We start from the raw sequence: 18,540 nt of genomic DNA, 5'->3' as shown, positions 1-18,540 counted from the left end.
AGTGTGGCTGAACCATTTAAAGGATGATTACCTGCTATAACCTCTCTCTAACATATCTCTGCATCCGCGTATTTACATACCGTAAAACTACGTCACAGCGTCACTACTCTGGTTACGTCCTCACGTAACAGTTTGCAAATGACCCTTATCAGTCGCCGTAATTTCTTCTGGAGGCTTGTTGCTATGGAAACGACAACGCAACAACGCTGACCCATGTCTGTTCCCGGTGTTCGCGGTGTGTTCTTTCTTCTTCGTCTTCATTTTTGAGGCAAATAAAAGTAGTTGAAGAGTTTGCTCCGCGTGTCGGTAAGGTGAGGTTGTTTTTTAGCCACCAACCAGTTCGTGTTCCTGACCGCAAAATGTGTCTTAAACGGGAAAGAGCTACGTTACCATTCCCCGTGTTTCCTTCTGTGTCGAGGACTAAGCGTCTTCTTCCTTTACAGCCATGTTAGCGGAGACTCGGGGTCCTGACCCGCTGGTGTCTGCCGCTCCACGGGAGGCCTCCGTCACTGGCAACGATATCAAAGTAAAGTTTGGCATCATTGTTTTTTTCCTGTTTGAGATCTGTGAGAATAACCCTGTGCTGTGCTCACATTTACGAAACTGTGTTTGTTTAGTTTTGTTTACTTTATGTCAATGATGTAAACAGTATACAGAAAATAATCCAGTAAAAAAAACACTACAATGTCACAAAGTTATCAGTGTTTATTTATCCAGCTTCCCTGTTGATTTAAACCGCAATAACAGCAGTGAACACATTTCTAACTACACATAATATGTGCTACATAAAATACAAATGATTCCCGTATTATCTTGTTTTCACAACTCCATAATTGTGCTCCACGCAGCAAAGCAAGTAGCAGCTAAAAAACAGAAACACTGACTAAAATCCAACATCTTCCTCTCCTATCTGATGAAGATCATATCTTTATACTTCTTTTTGTTTAAATTTATGTTTGTTGCAAAAGTTGCAAAAGCCCTTAAATTATGACCTCCTTTTCTCAAAAAACAAACAAACAAAAAGTTGCTGCTAATTTTGTTTTTCTCTGGGAATTTGTGCTGAATTTCACTGATCTGTAAATTTCAGTATTTCAAGCTGTACGAATAGTGAAATGGTCCTTATGGCCTGCAATGTGAAAGATCCAAACTGCTTTTTGTTTTTGAAGAATAAAAAGTGAGTGTAATGTACTTGTGTAGTTATTGTCCCAGACCTTTGAACAATAGCTTAAATAAGGTGAACATGGAGTGATGTGAAATCTAAGGCCTGCTCTGCTTTGTTTAGTGCTGCTTGTTGACACAAAGGGATGAATATATTTAACGTGTCCTTTCTAACTATCTATAATGTCTTTTTCTGTATCAACACCATCTATCTGGATCTTTATATTTGTATTTAATCCATTTACAACTAACATCATTAATCATAATTTGTTCTTATCAAGCCAAATCTTTAATTGAAATATACTGTGTACAAAAAATGTTCAGTGAATGACTTCATCCATTCCTATTGGTCAATGTAAAGTTTGTACAAAAATGTATCATTTTGAAGATATAGTTGCCTTTTCTCAAAGAGACATTGCTGTATGACTGTTTCAGGTCCACTATAAATGTTAAAGATTGTTTTGAATTTGGAATAAATGTTTTGTTTTTTGTGTTTTTCCAAAACTCACATCTCCTGTAACACCAAACCTGCCAGGATCCAGGGATTCCCCACAGGCAGATGGTTGGGAAGTGTCAGCGACGAGCACCAAGCCAAAGAAACTGCTTCTTTGGAGTGGAAACGAGACCACAGCTGGCCTGGGAGGACTGGGACCTGGGCAGAGAATTTACCAAGACATTAGTGCTAAAGAACGTCCACAACAAGCTAAAGAAGCTACACATAAGGTGTTTAATCTGCTCTGTGCAAAGCTAAGCTTTGTTTTATCCCTGCAGATAACACGTCCCTCGCTTCCCTTCACAGGCCTCCTGTGTCCAAGATTTTCTCCACCTTGGCTCCTCACATAGCTGTCATCAGCCCCGGGACTTCCTTCTCCATACAAGTCACCTTTAAACCTCTTCAAAGGGTAACACATGTCAAAATCAGACAGAATACTACTTGATCTTCACTGATTTTGAAATATGAAATGTACTAGTGCTTTCATGCTTATGCAGCAGTATCTCTGTAGTCAGTAACCTTACATGATACAAATTGATGTATAGAGAGCAGATAAATATAAAAGTAACTTAACTATTTCAATAAAATCCTGAGTAGATGATAAACTATTTAAATACAGCAGCTCACTTTGTGCTTTGAAGTCTTCTGCTTGTGTACCGCTGTGTGTGTCTGAGACAGTGTGAGTATGAGGACAGCATTGAATTTCAAGGGAAAGAAGGCAGCTTTCATGTATGCCTCCGTGCCGTCGTTCCCTCTCACACCCTGGAGGTTCCTGAGTCTGTGATGCTCCCGCTCTGTGCGGCTGAACACTCCACACACACTGATTTCCCATTAAAAAATGCCAGGTACACCGTTATGTCTCTGTGTGTATTTCATTTAACCTGTATGTGTGTTTTCTATGTTGGGAGGAAATAGAAAATAGAACGCTTGCTTTTATTTTACTTTAATCGCCTCTTTTTTATTTAATCCTGTAGTAAACTCCATACTTACTTCCAGTGGGAGTGTCCTGCACCATTCCAGCTCCGTCCAGAGCAGGGCCTGCTGAAACCCGGTCAGGAGTGTCACACCACAGTGGTCTTCCGGCCACAGGAGGCACTGGTGTACCAGCAGCAGGCTCTCTGCAGGTTTGGAGAGGAGGGCAAGCTCGAGAGCAGCTGCACTGTCCTCCTACAGGGACTAGGTACTGTAACTAGCAAACCAAAGATCTGACCACAGTGTCAGTGGGTAAGGGTTAGCGTGAGAAACTGTCATAACTGTCAGCCTCCTCACTATCTCGTTTACTTGTACATCATGACCAAAATATAAAATGATGGGCTTGGCCCACTCCCATAAAGATAACGTTTGCAACATCACACGATGAACGTAAAATACAAAAGGAGGAATACAAAGTTAGCCTAAATACTGTTTTCCCTGTAAAATTCCACTCTAGGTATTTTTAGATCTATTTCAAATAGTCAAAAGCTGACACATCGGTCTTTCAAGCATCTGTTTTACCTGCGACTTTTTATCTTGCTTTTTTAAGCTAAATATCCACATCTACTGGTGAAAAATCCCAGCAGCAAAGGGGGAGAAGATAATGGTGGCCCACTGGTGGACTTTGGTCCTGTTGCTGTTGGCAAGAGTTTGCAGAAACACTTTGACATTTTTAACCCGTCTCCGGTGGGTGGTGCACATAGACACGTAAGTGCAAAGGTTCACACTTGAAGCCTTCTCCCACACATCTTTGCATCCTTTCCTGCAGGTAACGGCGTCTTTTTCTCTGTCACGGCTGCCTGGTGGGGTGCCCTCGTTTGGATCAGAGTTCAGCTGTGATGCCACCCGTGGTAGGGTGGCTCCTGGTGGATCACGGCGGGTTTCAGTCACTTACTCCCCTGCTGTGGTAGATACTGTTTCAGTGGAGTACTTGTCTCTAAACTGCAAAGGCACGCTCAGTGAAAGTCTGCTCAAACTCTCTGGGCGTTGTATTGGTAAGAGGCCCAGACATGAAGGAAAACTCAGTTTCTCTGTAGCTTTAGTAAAGCACATGTACACTCCCAAGAAAGTTGTATTTTCAAATAATAAAAGGAAGATAGTTTATAACCCAGATAATCTCCTTTTGCAGGTCCCAAAGTTGCCTTGTCTTCCTCTGTGGTGGATTTTGAATGTGTTGAAGCAGGAGGATCAGTTGTACGGACGGTGGAGCTCGTTAATACTTCCACTGCTGAGGCTTTCTACCAGTGGGATATTGACTGTAGTGGGAACAGTGTGTTTAGTATCCTACCAGCAAGTGGCGCTGTTCTCCCACATAGCCACACCAGAGTGAAGGCAGCCTACAGGCCCACACAGCCTAATGCACACTACAGGAGAGTGGCATGTCTCGTACTGGACGGGGTAGGACATGTTAAACACGGCACGGAGACAAGCATTTCTACCTATGTGCTTACATAATGTCTCTTTTAGGAGCCGGTGTTTCTTGACCTGATTGGTACCTGCCACTCAGGGCACCAGAAACCTGCCATACTAAAACCTGAACACTTGGTTGTGCACACGCTTCAGCAGGACTGCAGACAGAATTCACCACATGCCCCGGCAGCCCTGCGGGGAGGTCATAAAATAGAGTCTGACCAGAAAGGGCTGCACTCCCCTGTGGAGGGGGTATGCTTCCATTTTCTCATTTCTGTATTTAAATATCAGCGAAGGCTTAGACTTGCCTCTCTGACTCGTTGTCTGTGTCATTTACAGCAGTTCATGTCAGCCACCGCCGTGGAAGACTTTTACCGGGCCTGCTTGGGGCACACGGATCCTCTCTGTTTGAAATCTTCATTGTCATTGCTACGTGTATCTGTGGCCCCGACTGAACTGCTGTTTAATCACAAGCATACATCCTCTTCATCTCCTTCATCTGCTTTTACGCAGTCGGTCTCTATCACAAACCACACCAGGAGGAAACTCAGGTACGTCTTCGTGTCCTGCAGCGTGGCTTCTTTTGATGTTTTTGTTTTTCTGTCTGAAATCTACCTTTAATTTCCGACCGCTGATGCTTATATTTCATGTATTTCCCTTCAAGTCTCGTGTGGACTGCCGCCCAAGAGTCTCCATTCTCCATCGCTCCATCATCCTGTGACTTGGCTCCACTTAAGTCCACCTTGTTCAGAGTGACGTACGCGCCCAAGCAGCTCAATACTCTGCACGGAGCACAACTTGAGTGCTTTGCATACGATAAGGTATTATTATTTTATACACTGCAGTAAACTGTGCATTACAACAGGCAGCGGTGCTTTTCTGACTTAGTATAACCTGGTCTTAAACAGTCACATGCTTTCAAACCTATGCTGTCAATCATGCGTCTTTGGACTGTGCAGCACAGTCCAGACACAGGTGTGTGTCCGCCTTGGTGTGTGACCATCAGAGTCATTGGCCACTCCTTTCAGCCAGGCAAAGAACACTTCACTCCACGCTGCTCCGTAAATCCCCCTCACGTGGTAAGAACAAAAAAGATGCACTTTCTTCAAATCCCAACTCATGAGGAAAATCTTTAAGATAATAAATGAAATATTCCTTCTTAGAAACAACATCTGGAGCTTGCTGAATGATTTTGTTCTACTAGGTGTTTCCAGCCCTCAGTGTCATTTCCTATCGGACAGTCCTGCTTCACAATGTTGGAGACTGGCCGCTCACTTTCTGTTTGGAGCGCAGCTCAAACCCTGCCCTGGCAGAATCGGCGTTTGTAGTTCCAAGCTGCGGTTTGATCCAGCCAGGAGATCACCAGATCCTGTCCCTCAGAGCAGTGCCAGCAGAGGATAGCTCTGACCAGGGGTTTAAATTACACCTGCAGCTCAATGCATCTAAACTCACAAAGGTGCGGCCCTGCACGAGACCCGTCAGTCAACAGTCACTCACGTTTTTACGTTATTTTTATTTTACTGTCTGTTAATGTCTCTTTCTTCTTCAGGAACTGACAGTTGTCAGTGTGGTGGCAAAGCTGTGTGTGTCTCTGGAAGGAGGCAGCACTTTATATTTCCAGCCAACAGCAGTGGGCTCGCAGGCCCAGCGCACCCATCACATCAGGAACCGAAGCCTGTTGCCAGTGAGGTCGGCTGCCTGATTTGTTTCTGCGCTCTTATTCTGGTCGTGTTTTCCGACATTTTTCAGTGTATTGTTTGTAGTCTGGACTTACCTCAGGATCATTCATCTTGTCTACAGCTGGCTTTCTCTGATTTCCTTTCATGATAGATTCCAGTGGAGCATTCCAGAGCCAGACCAGGAGCTTATCTCTGTCAAACCAGATGCTGGTGAACTGCATCCCAATGAGTGCTGTGTGAGAGACTGAGAGAGGAGTGCACACTGCACATTTATGTAGACAGTAACTGTGGAACTCACTTAAAAAAAGCTGTTTAATTTGTTTATTTTTACTACAGATGCAGACGTGGACCTTCAGTCCGCTGGCAGAGAACGCATACACACTAGAACCTACTCTAACCTACTGGCCTGTCCAGTCACATGGATCCATCAAGTCACACCTCACCCTTGTAGTGGAGGGAGTGGGATCCAGGGGCTGGATAGAGGTGGAACTATTCATGTGTTTGAGTGATTTCAATATGTACACATGCTTGTTTTTGTTTTTTGTGAGTCAGTCATAACCGTAGACAAATATTGCAAGAAAATTCAAGCAATCATTTCCTGTAGCTTTGGAACAGCAGCAGATCTTTAGAGGTGCCTTCCTTCCCAGGCAGAGAAATCCATCCTTGATGTGGGAGAGACTTTGGTTGGAAGCTGTCGAACTGTTGAGATTCCTGTAGTAAACAAGAGCCCCTGTCCAGTCTCCTTCGGCCTCTCTGTGCAGCAGATACTTCTGGATGATGAACATCACTCTGACTCTGCAGCTCAGCCAAGTGGTATCTCGTTTTGTGATACACGTATACGTTCATCTGCACTCTGTACTTTTTGATTCTACTAGTGAGACTGAATCTGTGTCCTTTTAGCCCTACAGCTGGACTTGGAGAGGGGAACTGTTGCCTCTCACTCCACCATGGTGGTCCGATCCACAATCAGACCGAACAGGCAAGCCGAGTACCTCTGGACCATCACATATACAACTCTGAATACCAGTGGTAGAAAACATACACACTCCATACGCTTAAATGTTTACTGCAATTTAACTCCAAGTCATTATTAAGCAACACTGCCTGTTTTACCCTGCTCTCCCTGGCTGTCTCTCTCCAGGATGTGTGATGTCATCTCCCCAAGCGCTTTGTGAAGTGCGAGCTAGGGGTGTGTTTCCCACCCTGCAGGCGATGGATGCGTGGAGCTGTGGCTGTGTGGGTAGACTCAGCAAGACACACATATGGAAACTCTTCTCACTGGACTGTCTCAACAACCAGCTGCTGTCCAACCCGTCCTCTGAAGAACTGACCTTTCAGACTCCCACCAGGCACAGGTCAGCGTCTGAAACAAGCAAAAAAGCTAAGCAAAACAGAAACGTAACCCTGGAATAATTAAAGTGTTTTGGTATTTATGGTAATTTTTTGTATTTGAATTATTTTGTATTTGTTGTAGAACAGTTTGTATTTCCTGAACAACAAACAGTCATTTTAAACCTGCAGTGTCTGGGTGTGGTGCGCACCACCCTGTTGTCTCCATCTGTCTCTAGCCTGCACACAAGTCCTTCCATCTTCACCAAAACCATGCTGGATTTCAACTTTGGTTCGGCTCCTGTTGATTCAGATCCTTCAGACTTTATGTTGATGCTTCACAACCCTGGGTGTATTCCTGTACACTGGTATGTAAATATCATGCCATAAAGTATACTATTATTACAGACCAGTCTGCTCTATGCACCCTGTCATTTTTCATTTTTGTTGTTGAAAGTAGAGCGTATGTGATGGTTTGAAGGTAAATTCTACCATCTACTGATAGTTGTCTTCTTCTTTGATATTAGGGCCTTCTTGTTTCCGGAGGATCAACAGATAGAGTTGGAGTACTGGGCAGTGACGGGAGAGTTCAGTAACACAGAGCTGTCCCAAATGAAGGTCTTACTTTTTGTATCTTTTGTTTATTCCATTTTGCAAGAAAAAATATCAATATTATGATAAGACAGAGATAAAAACAAAAGTAATGTTTCATGTTTTTCACAGGTTCAGGACAACCAATTGTTCAGTGTTTCACCTCGCGCTGGAACTTTGCTCCCAGGCCAGAAGAGGGCAGTACACTTCAGCTACAGGTCAGAGATCATGACTGCACATGTCCCATAATCATTACACACCGACTAAAATCTGAAGCAAATTAATTTATTAACCAATGAACTAATAAACTGATACCAAAACATTCAAAACGTTGTTGTTCACAGTCACGTCTTTGTTGGGACGGATCACTTTCCTGTTGTGTTCAAGCTCTCATATGGCAGAGAAATCTTGGTGAGGCTTTTAAAAACTTTATATTTACGCAGGTCTGACAGTGCAGTAAAAATAAGTCACCTGACAGTTTTGCTAGTGTCAAAGGTAAACTAGCTTTGTGCTCCTTTTACATTTTTGACCTTTTTTTGTGATGCTATGTCAGATTAGTGAATGAGGGGCATGACAAACAGATATTTATGAAGTCAAAGAATCCAGTTTTATTTATATAGCACCAAATTGCAACAGCAGTCGCTTCATGGCACTTTATTTTGAAAAATAAAGACCCCACAGTTATACGGAGAAAACCCAACAATCAAACAACCTGCTACGAGCAAGCACTCGGCATTCTGTAAGAAACAATTTTAACTTATTCATGTGACAGTTCACATTTTAAGGGATGATGTACTTTCTTTTAACATCAGCACATTTGCTGCATTTGATTGTTTTCATTGTCTTTGTGTCCATTTCATGTATTCTGTGTGCAGCTGAACTTTCAGTGTGCGACGGTGGAGAGGGATCAGCCACATCTCCACTTTGACTCCCACCAACACTCCTTCACCTCCGTAACTATTGGAGACTGCAGTCCTCCAAAGCAGGTGTGTCTCTGCAAGTGTGTGCAGCGAGAGGATGTTTACAGCCCAACGCTTGGAACGAAAAGATTTGTGATTGTTTGTTTACCACGCAGGTGTATGAATTACACAATGGTGGGGCAGTGCCAGTGTGCTATGAAGTGGATGCAGCTGTGTTGTCACAGCTTCAAACTGACAACTTTGACCATCCAGTGCTGCGCTGCCTCAATCCACAAGGAGAAATTCCTCCAGGGAAAACTGCAAAGCTGGAATGGATCTTCTCACCGTTGGAGGCGAAGACGTATCACGTACGACATCATACTCTGCACAACTTTCCCTGTCGTCAGGATATTTACACAACCTGATTCCAGAGAAGTTGGGATGCTGTTTAACCTCCTAAGACCTGAACTCTTCCACGGCAGCATTTTTAATTTCTCTTTGACATTTGGGCTGATTGGGGCCCGATGAATGTAAAAACAAAGAATTACCAGATTTTTTTTACCTTATTTTTGTTTTTATGAAAAATCAGAGCCACATATGAGGATATTCGTTTAAAACTTTGATAGAACAATAGCAGTATAATGTCCTCGTAAGTGGATATCAGGCCCTTGTAGAGCAGAATTGAGTATTTTGGTCTAAATAACCCAAAATGTGATGTCCACGTATGTGGACGGCAGGTCCTAGGAGGTTAAAAATGTAAATAAAAGCAGAATGAATTGGTTTGCATATATACATGTATGTATGTATTTATTTATTTAGAGTTTATGAGATTTTACCTTTTTTGGAACTGGGTTTGAATTGTGTTTTGTACTTCACCAGCTGGCATTGTTATCATTTAGGTAATAATCATTTAGAAATCAAGAGGAATTAGAAAGATAACAGATCAGTGACGATAAACACACTCTGTCGTTTCTGTATCCCCAGGTAGATGTTCCTATCCACATCGGAGGTAGTGACTCAGCGGTCGTGAGGTTTGAGGGACGTGGGCTTAGCAGCCTTACACAAGACTCCTCAAACCACTGTAACAGCAGTGACTGTGAAGCTATTGTACCCAGTGTTACGAGGGTGCCCTTCCCGGGACAGGTGAGACTACGTTCATTTTAATCTTTTTTGTGTATCATTCAAATATTATTTTCATTGAATTCTAACATGTTTGCTTTATGCAGGTGTTGTTGCTGTCTGAGGACAGCATCTTCCTAGGTGACATCCCTGTGTGCTCACAGTCTTCGAGAATCTTCTTCCTCACCAACGTGTCTTCCGCAGACACCGCCCACTATGAGTGGGACCTGCCCCAACACACCAACCAGCAGGAAGAGGAAGGTGCAAAGGTAGCCAAAAAAAACATAGATCCGCCCTCTTTGTGTGGCTCTGTTTGACTGTCACGGATCACACAAACACGGCTTGTATTCATTGTTGTACAAGCCATTATTTTATTCTCTTTCTCATGTTGATGTGCTGTGTCAGGTTGTGCAGATCCACCCAGACCGAGGTCGTCTTCGTCCGGGGGAGTGTGCCCTTTGTGTCCTCACCTTCACTTCTACTGATTACCCCACAGTTCATCAGCTGGATGTCGTCTGTCAGGTAACACAGACGCATCATCGTAAAGTTTAGGTTTTGTTACAGGTGGCATAAAGGCCCAGTTCACACCACTGAGTCAGTACAATGAGGTCTGAGTCATGTTCCACAAACCATTTCTGTGCAGAAACTGCAGCGTGGTGTGGTGCATTATCGTTGTTTGCACCAATGCTTACTGCTGCCCTAGGAAGGTCACAGGCCACCTTACCCACGCAGGGTTAGATGCATCTTCTCAGGGTTCTGTGCTTTGACCTCTCCTCCTTCCTTTATACATGTTACCCCTGCCACGTGTCACCTGCAGGCACGTTATGCAGACGACATGCAGCTCTATTTTCTTTTAACCCCACTGACATTCGTAAACTCAAAGCTTTGCCTGCTTTGATGCTGGATGGAATAGAACTTACTGCAGCTAAAATAAGGACAACAGCAGAACTCCTGTCTGTAAAGTTAATATGGTAAAAACCTCAGGGTCCTTTCTGAAAGCACCTCAGCAGGATTAAACATCTCACTTCAGACATCCAGTCTTGTTTTATGCAGCTCAGTTTTACCTAAAAGAAATGTTTTAAAACATTTTATCCTTGTTCATCTTCTGTCTTGTGTCATAAATCAAGTTTTTTGTTATTATTTTTATCATTTCCTTGAATTGTTGCGTCCTTTTCCTCTCTTCTCTAGGTTACTCTGGAAGCTGAACGTACTCGGTATAACGATGCTTTGCAGCGCTGGGAAGAAGAAAGAGAAAGACAAAAAAACGAATTTATAATCACGGACAAAAACATCACAGAGAGCCAAAGAGTTCTGATCGACGAGGTCTGACTTCAAAGACAAATTATTACATTTTTTTAAAATCATGTAGAAATCAAAAGTATTTCACTCCTTGTCTCGTCACAGACAGTTCCTGTAAGAAAAGGTCCGCCACTCAGAAAATATAAGGTGGTCTCTGTGATTTTATTATTAAAATAATTACGAGACTATAAAAGAACATGAAGCTTTTATTCTGACTTCACGTTCTCTTTCCACTCTAGACCCTTCCTCCCATCTGTGCCAGTGGTGTGTATGAAGCAGCCAGTGCAGGCACCAAGCTAAGAACGGCCGAGCTGCAGGCACAGCGACAGATAGCAAAAGTATGGAGGCGCCCCGACCCCCCCAGACCTGCTCTGCTGTATCTCAGGGTCACAGCACACTCCCATGACCTTATAGAGTACCTAAAGAACTGTCCTGATTACTTTAATAAGCATTATAGGTAAATCAGATACAGAATATGTTCAGTCCTTCATCCCTGAGCTTAACTGTAGATGCTGGAGCGATGACATGTCATTTCTCCTGCTGTTATTAGAAGCCTTCAGTCAGTTCAGATGCATCATCCTGAACCCACCGTCTCTACTGGGCTTCCTGCTCCAGCACACAGCCCCGACAAAGAGATCCTCTTCCACATACTCAGCTGTCTGCTACGGTACCGCCCACGTGTAGAGTAGACAGCCTGTCTTATGCATTTATTCTAATTTATAGATCGGTGATATTTAAGATGACACTGAAAATCAATCATGCATGTTCTTCGTATTTCAGCGACATACTCGATGACTCCGCCTTCATCCAGCGTCTGATTTCTTCGGCCTCCAAGCCCGACACCTACCGGCCCGCGGGATCGTCCTCTCCCGACAGATCATCGTTTCCATCCTCCTCCTGTCAGTGTTTGTGTCCCAGCTCTTCTCCCCCCGCCAGGCCGCAGACTTGGGCTCTGAGCAGGGCAGTGGGCAGCGAGGAGAGTGCAGGGAGCTCAGGAAACACGCCCCACACACGCGAACATGTGTCTGCTTTCATGAGTGAACTTGTTTTGATGAACACCCTCCAGAACCTGATGATGGAAGCTGTCAGAGGAGAGCTCGTCCTCACGGCGTGCCCCCGCTCTAATATCCTGCCACCTGTTAGTACCAGGCGAGTACAGACACACTCACATTAGCCTTCGCAGCGTTTCCTCTTTCTTTAGTTTGTTGCACGAGTCAGAAATGGACTCTAATTATTTGACGCATTGTTTGCTCCATTAGGAGGAGGACGCCCAAACCCCCGACCGGGGAGGAGAAAACTCACCTCTGACACGAATAAGATGCTGAACAACTACATGTGTCGTCAACAGTTGTGTATTATTTACATCTCGTGTGAATTTTATTCTGAAATCTCGATCATCTTCAGTCTGTGAGGCATTCTTGTTCTTCCCTATAAAAAGTCAAAATAACACACAGAAGCTAAGGACGAAGGTTAGAGCCGTACCGAGCGCCATTTAATATTTCTCTTACTATTACTCACATAAATAGAAAATATAATTTTCAACAATAAATTAATAGCAGAATAGAAAATAGCTTTAAATATACATATTACCAAGAAAAGCTGGCAATAAAGGGAATTATTACCCTACCCCAGCTGGCAGCAGACGCTCCACAGCATCTCAAATATTACTTATAGGTTCTAACAATGTTTGAGAAAATCTTTTAATGGAAGGGATGTGTATAATTTAAGGTAAAAGTTTGTTATATGAGAACAGTAAAGAAACATTTTTGGAATAAATCCTCTAATCCAACATTCTGACACCGTGTCCGGATGTATGAGAGTAACAGATTACAGATTACTCCCCGTCAGTCTGTCCATCCTTGCAAACAGACTGCCAGCAAATTCAGCTGTTGTGTTCACGATCCTGAGGTTTTGGCCTCTTGGTATCGTTGGTACCCCGAGCACATTACAAGCTGGTTTGTCTCACTGTGGATTTTTGGTTAAACTGGTTCGCTGCTTGATTGTTAAACTTGGATACAGCAGGAAAGATCTTGTCGTGAAGATACTGGATCTGTTCCTCTTCAGTTTGCAGTTTCTCAAACTCAAAGTAAGGAATCTGTTAGAGCGACGAGACGAGGAAGAAAAGAAATACAGATCAGCTTTGACATTTTTGACCAACACAATAAATATAAAACTTTAAAGATATGATGTTAACATGCCAAAAAGAGAATTTAACAGTTCATTTCAATGAGCAACAATAGCATTAAGTTTAAGTTGGTCCTCTCAGTTTACAAAGAAGAAACTTTAACCACAAAACAAAACTCTTACATTTTCTGTCCGGTTGCAACCGTTCAGTTTCACGAGTATCTTCTGGGGTTTTTCCCCACTTACCTCCACCAGCTCCACGCCCATCCTCTGCAGGTGTCGTCTCTTTGTGACTTCCTTCCCCAGCAGGTGTCGTGTGTTGGTGCAGAAACGGTTTGGATCATCCAAACACAACACAACTCTACATGCGCACAACACATGAAGAAAAGCTTAATTACTCACTTAATTGTCGTTTTAAACAAAACAGGGCTTCACATTTTCAGCTGATTCAAAATCTAAAGCATGTTTAAGCCTCACAGGTTGGAGGCACATTTTCTTACAATTTATTGGAAATTTGTTGAAACGCTCAGAGCCAGATCAGTTCTTACCTCTTGTAAGCGTGATCCCACTGAGACGGAGGCAGAACAAATCCACTCTCATCCAGGCAAATCTCCACATCTTAACAAAAAGGAAGAAATGGAAAAAACGAACTTCTCGTCACAACACGATCTATCCCAGCACGCAGGTAATACACTCACGGACTACAGCTCTTATCTCACATATCTAATCAGCCAATCACATGGTAGCACCTCAGTGCTTTCAGGCTTACAGACAACTGCTGAAGTTCAAACTGAGCATCAGAACGAGAAAGAAAGGTGAGCCAAGGAGCTTTGGAGGTGTTATGTTGCTGCTCTGAGTATTTTCTATTATACATTTTCTCATCTCTAGTGTTTACAGAGGGAGGTTTGAAATAAAGGAGGGCGGAGCAGGTCTCTGCGTAAATATGTTTTATTGATATCAGAGGAGAATAACACGACTGCTCCTGGTTTACAGGAAGGCATAACTAACTCAAATAACCACTCATTCCAACCAAGGTGAGCATCTCTGTGAAACCTGGAAGCTGATGGGCTTCAGCACCAGGAGGCCAGACTGAGGGCCTCTCCTGTGAGAAACACAGGGCTGAGTTTGTTGAGTTTCTGCTACAACATCCAGAAATTTGAGTAAAGAACATGAAAGCATAGATCCGTCCTGCCTTTTATCAACTGTTCAGCCTGCTGGTGGCGGTGTAGTGGTGTGGGGTGTGTTTAAGTACCAACTGAACATCGTTTAAATGCCACAGCTTAGCCGAGCATTGTTGCTGACCTTGTCCATCCATTTATGACCACAGTGTACTATCTCCTCATGGCTGCTTCCAGCAGGACACAGGATACAAAGCTCAAATCATCTCAGACACGATGATGAGTTCACTTTACTAAAAAGGCCTCCAGTCTCACAGAGAGCCTTTGGGATGTGACAGATTGGCAGATTGGCATCAAGGACGTGCAGCTAAATGTTCAGCAGCTGTGTGGTGCTCACATGGTGACCAAAATCTCTGAGGAAACTTTCCAGCACGAGGGGGCCAACCCAGACTGCACCTAACAAAATGTCCAGTGAGCGTGTAATAAGCATGAAAGTCAAATACCTGAGCTGCAGGTACTGTGATGATGTGTCACGTGTCCTGTTGTAGCTTACCTATAGTGTATCCACCATGAATCATTCTGGTGGAGTAAAATGTGCCCCCCAGCAGCTGTGCTAGAGGACCTTTGACCTGTCTGTATAAAAGACGTTCCATTGGTGTCTCAAAGGCCTGGCCTGCTGAGGAAAACCTCTTCACGTGAAGAAAGAAGGGCAGTCTGGGACCCTGGCGAGGAGAGCAGTAAAGACGAATCACTCCTGTTATCGAGGAGCCAACGCCTTCTTTTTGTTTTCGAGTTAAATGAGAGCGTTGTGGTTATAATTCACCTCTGACAGTCAGAACTCATGTTGACAGTATGAAAAATTATAACCCTGTTCACAGATTCTTACCCAGTAGTATGTGCACTCTAACATGGTGGAGAGGTGGAGCTGTGTCAGCTGCCCCAGTGTGTTTTTGTCCAGTGGCTCCCCCTGTGCTGCAGGACATGGAGAGCTTACATCAGAGACACCGCGTAGCCTTGTGGGTAAATACAAAGTCCATGCAGTTATATGTGCAATATATTCTTGTACTGTAAAGAAGTTGTTTTCTATTTTTTGACAGCTAGCAGAGAAACTAAGATCCATCCATTTTCTTCCACTTGTCTGATTCAAAGCTGGGCTGGAGCCTATCCCAGCGTGCATTAACCATTTACACCTACAGCCTATTTAGAATGAACCTAACAGACACTTCACCTACCGCCTACTGGTGGCGCCAGTGTCCGGCAGCCTCGCCTCTGTCAGTGCGCTACACTGTAGCTTGCCATCACCAGTGTGTGAATGGGTGGATGATTGTGTATAGCTTTGGGGTCCTTAGGACCAAGTAAAGCGCTATACAAATACAGACCATTTACCATAGCTGACACCTAACAGATACTTCTGCACTAAAATAAAGTGACAGCAACAAGTGAAAATGTTAGATTAAGGAAACAGAAGAGTGTTTCTCAGCCAGAGTGTTTAAGCAGCAAATAACAGCCATCATCCCTCTCAGACAGGAAATATGGGAACACCCAAAAATGAACAGTGACAGACTTTTTCCTCTCCTCCTGCTTTTCACAGTCTGAAATAAAAGCCCGGCACGTACCTTGCAGCTTCTGTAGAAAGTGTGGGCTGAATACTTTGGTCATGTAGTTGAGAGGGAAGCGTTCCAGGTGGATGCAGGCGTGCATCACGTCAACCAGCGAGCGAGGCTGGAACTGTGAAAACCTCTCTGACAAGATGCTCTCCAGCTTCTTAAACATCTGGCTGGAGCACTGATGAGGAACAGAGCAGTGACACATTACAGCAGATTTGTAATATATATGCAAAACATAGGATCTGTTTATAAACTCTGAGAATATGAGAAAACCTTCACCTGTGGCAGGTAGTTGAGCCTCCCCATCGCAACAATTTGTTTGGCTATCTGAAGGGTGGTGTGGTTCTCAGCGTGGCGTACAAAGTTTTCAGCCACAGCCTCAAAGAGTGGCTCAGAACGGCACCTCATCTGCACACAATACTCCACGATGGCACCGATCAGCTCTGGATCGCACTTCTCCAGCCTCCCTGAGACAGAATGAAAACTTATTTTCTGGTCTTTTATTTTTTAATACACAAATAGTGAAATCTGATCAGAACAGTCACAGACGCACTGACTTAAGTGTATAATAAAACTATAAAAAACACACCTGGCAAGTGTTTCTCCATAGCCGCCACGAGCTCTCCATCATGCTGTTCCAGAGTCATTAAAGCAGTGAGTACCTTCATGATTTCATCATCACGAAAAGCTTTAAAGACCCGCGATGCCCTGTGACTCAGCCTCAGCACCAGGGAAACAGCCTGTGAAACAAGTATTATATGTTCTCACATCACTTCGTGTAAAAGCATTAAATATTATTATTATTATTGTTGTTCCTAAATGACAGAGATTAAAATTTGTGGATGGTTAAGTGACAGCTGGTTTGTCATCACGAATCAAAGACAATCAAGGACGATGCTGCTGCTGTGTCTACCTGTGTCTGCTGTAACTTCAACAAGGACTGCAGAATATCACTGACTTGACCGGCTTTCAGCCGGTGGACCAGCCTTCGTGTGTCTGTGTGCAAAGCAGACAGGATTCGGGTCTGCTGCTGGCTGGCAGGCTCACAAAACCGCGTCAGCAGGGAGTAGACCATGACAGCCTCACTGGGAGAGACGACATCCTCCTCCACAGAAGCGCACACACAGTCCAACACCTCTGTCAGCACGCGTGACCGGCGGCCTTCCAGGGTGCACACCACCTCACCCAGGCGGCAGAGTTGTGCCACCCCGATGTCCCTGTTGGAGAGCAGCTCCAGGCACTCATTCATCAGTGTGAGGACTGGAGGGCTGTGGGCTTCCAGGCCAAACTCAACACATGCTCCAAGTAAAGAGGCCAGCCCCTCTGCCCTGTCACTGCGGGGAAAAGCTTCCAGCCTGGAGCACAGTTCAGCGATGACATCCTCTTCAAACAGAGACTGAATATCGAAGAGAGCAGCTGCTTTACTCTGTGGTTTGGTATATGGGATGTACGGAGAGAGGGCTGCTCCTGGTGCCTTTTGAGGTGCTGTGCGTCTTCCAGTCCGGTCCCAGCTCGGTCCAGTATCTCTTTTCCTCAGTAGTGGAACCGCAGCTTCGCTCATCAGCTTCACGTCTGTGCCGCGCGTAATTTGGAGACATCGCGCTGTGTTGCTGCCAAACTCCACACTTGTGCGTTTTCGCACTGAACCACAATTTAGAGGAAAAGGTGAGGCCGCCCTGACAGAGGCCAAGAGGCACATCAAGGACTTCATTTCCCCCCGAAAGATCCTGAGTCAGAAAACCAAAGAAACCCCTCTGTCAGTGCAGATGACAACTTCCACACTCAACACACAATCATTATTGACCTGACGGGCGAATCTACTGACGGGAAAAACATCAGCGCAAACTCTCAGAGCGACTGCAGAAAAAACAGCAAAGTTAAAAGTTTTCAAAGAGTCATAAAATGTGCTCACTCCGCTGTGAAACGTGTTACAGAAACGAAATCCCTCCTGCTTTCTGTCTGATTGCTGATTACATACCGTCAGTCAGGACCACAGGCTGCTCCTGCTGCATGTTACAGAACTCCCCTTCAGTGTTTGGTAATGAGGTTGTGTAAGGTGCCATGTCTTTGCATGTGCTGCCACACCGTGGTCACACCATGTACTGCACGCTGACTGCACGGTACATACTCATATCGCCGGGTTAGTGGAAATCTGGCGGGGGACGTCCTCCCACGGGAAATTCATGAGCTGTGGCTGGCCGTCTACCCGTGGACACGTCCCAACCTGTCAGAAGATTTTATTCTGATATTTAACAATTGACCAACAATTCTGTGTCTGCTTGGAATCACTTGTTAGTGTTGTTTCCTATAAACGTTTTTTGAAGTCTGAGATCCGTTAAAAGGTCTTACTGACTGAAATTCTTCACAGTCTTAAAGAAAATGACAAATTCACTTAAATTCACGGGGTGAATAAAATGTGAGATTCTGGTCTCAGACTTTTAGTTCCTCTGACATCTTGAATTATTTCTAATTTAGAAAATGCTTAAAATAACTGACTTTGGCCCAAAGCCTTTGATACATGTTACTTATTGTTCGAAATTATGGCAATTTTATCACAGTCAGCATAAAGGAACACACACACACACACACACACACACACACACACACACACACACACACACACACACACACACACACACACACACACTTATGACCTCAGGTCAGAGCAGCGTTCAGGGCCAGGGTGAAAGCGCCCCCAGGACACAGATCTAATTCTGGGGTCAGTTAAGAGGTCCACAGCTG

At 44.2% G+C, this 18,540-nt stretch overlaps 2 protein-coding genes across 4 annotated transcripts; one reads left to right on the top strand and one right to left on the bottom strand.

Moving 5' to 3' along the window:
* Positions 1–173: 173 nt before the first annotated feature.
* On the top strand, positions 174–12,352 carry cfap65 (cilia and flagella associated protein 65). Of its 2 annotated transcripts, none has more exons than XM_005925918.2 (35): positions 174–268; positions 444–526; positions 1,694–1,881; positions 1,958–2,060; positions 2,330–2,496; positions 2,626–2,831; positions 3,174–3,310; positions 3,393–3,618; positions 3,753–4,021; positions 4,091–4,285; positions 4,373–4,584; positions 4,698–4,854; positions 4,993–5,112; positions 5,238–5,489; positions 5,583–5,722; positions 5,864–5,948; positions 6,049–6,195; positions 6,360–6,525; positions 6,613–6,741; positions 6,854–7,067; positions 7,281–7,409; positions 7,569–7,659; positions 7,765–7,850; positions 7,977–8,043; positions 8,508–8,618; positions 8,708–8,899; positions 9,516–9,674; positions 9,758–9,919; positions 10,056–10,172; positions 10,839–10,973; positions 11,055–11,096; positions 11,189–11,406; positions 11,500–11,616; positions 11,730–12,098; positions 12,209–12,352. In XM_005925918.2, exons 2-35 carry the CDS (start codon positions 446–448, stop codon positions 12,255–12,257), a joined length of 5,238 nt encoding a protein of 1,745 aa, XP_005925980.1. In that variant the 5' UTR covers positions 174–268; positions 444–445; the 3' UTR covers positions 12,258–12,352. The 2 variants fall into 2 exon arrangements, with proteins under 2 accessions (XP_005925980.1, XP_005925979.1); XM_005925917.2 differs by having other exon boundaries at positions 182–311.
* On the bottom strand, positions 12,115–17,861 carry LOC102304964 (FAST kinase domain-containing protein 3, mitochondrial). 2 transcript variants are annotated; one of them, XM_005925915.3, is made up of 10 exons: positions 17,777–17,861; positions 16,712–17,525; positions 16,388–16,538; positions 16,078–16,265; positions 15,808–15,976; positions 15,078–15,163; positions 14,745–14,913; positions 13,622–13,691; positions 13,320–13,434; positions 12,115–13,044 (listed from the first exon to the last, which is right to left on the bottom strand). In XM_005925915.3, exons 2-10 carry the CDS (start codon positions 17,507–17,509, stop codon positions 12,895–12,897), a joined length of 1,896 nt encoding a protein of 631 aa, XP_005925977.1. In that variant the 5' UTR covers positions 17,510–17,525; positions 17,777–17,861; the 3' UTR covers positions 12,115–12,894. The 2 variants fall into 2 exon arrangements, with proteins under 2 accessions (XP_005925977.1, XP_005925978.1); XM_005925916.3 differs by having other exon boundaries at positions 17,711–17,814.
* Between the last annotated feature and the right edge of the window lie 679 nt (positions 17,862–18,540).

Source organism: Haplochromis burtoni, unplaced genomic scaffold, assembly GCF_018398535.1.
Source record: "Haplochromis burtoni strain Fernald_Lab_line unplaced genomic scaffold, NCSU_Asbu1 Contig_74, whole genome shotgun sequence".
NCBI lineage: Eukaryota > Metazoa > Chordata > Actinopteri > Cichliformes > Cichlidae > Haplochromis > Haplochromis burtoni.
Note: the sequence above shows the minus strand (reverse complement) of the source record. Positions and strands in the feature narration are given on the sequence as shown.

Bases quoted from the DNA above. Each gene is read 5' to 3' on its own strand.
- cfap65 (XM_005925918.2), top strand. From the start codon at position 446: ATGTTAGCGGAGACTCGGGGTCCTGACCCGCTGGTGTCTGCCGCTCCA. The intron at 4,286-4,372 runs GTATGCTTCCAT...TGTCATTTACAG, and splicing joins TGCACTCCCCTGTGGAGGGG to CAGTTCATGTCAGCCACCGC. The intron at 11,407-11,499 runs GTAAATCAGATA...TGCTGTTATTAG, and splicing joins TACTTTAATAAGCATTATAG to AAGCCTTCAGTCAGTTCAGA.
- LOC102304964 (XM_005925915.3), bottom strand. From the start codon at position 17,509: ATGAAGTCCTTGATGTGCCTCTTGGCCTCTGTCAGGGCGGCCTCACCT. The intron at 16,266-16,387 runs GTGTGTTTTTTA...ATTCTGTCTCAG, and splicing joins TATGGAGAAACACTTGCCAG to GGAGGCTGGAGAAGTGCGAT. The intron at 13,435-13,621 runs GTAAGAACTGAT...GTGCGCATGTAG, and splicing joins TGGGATCACGCTTACAAGAG to AGTTGTGTTGTGTTTGGATG.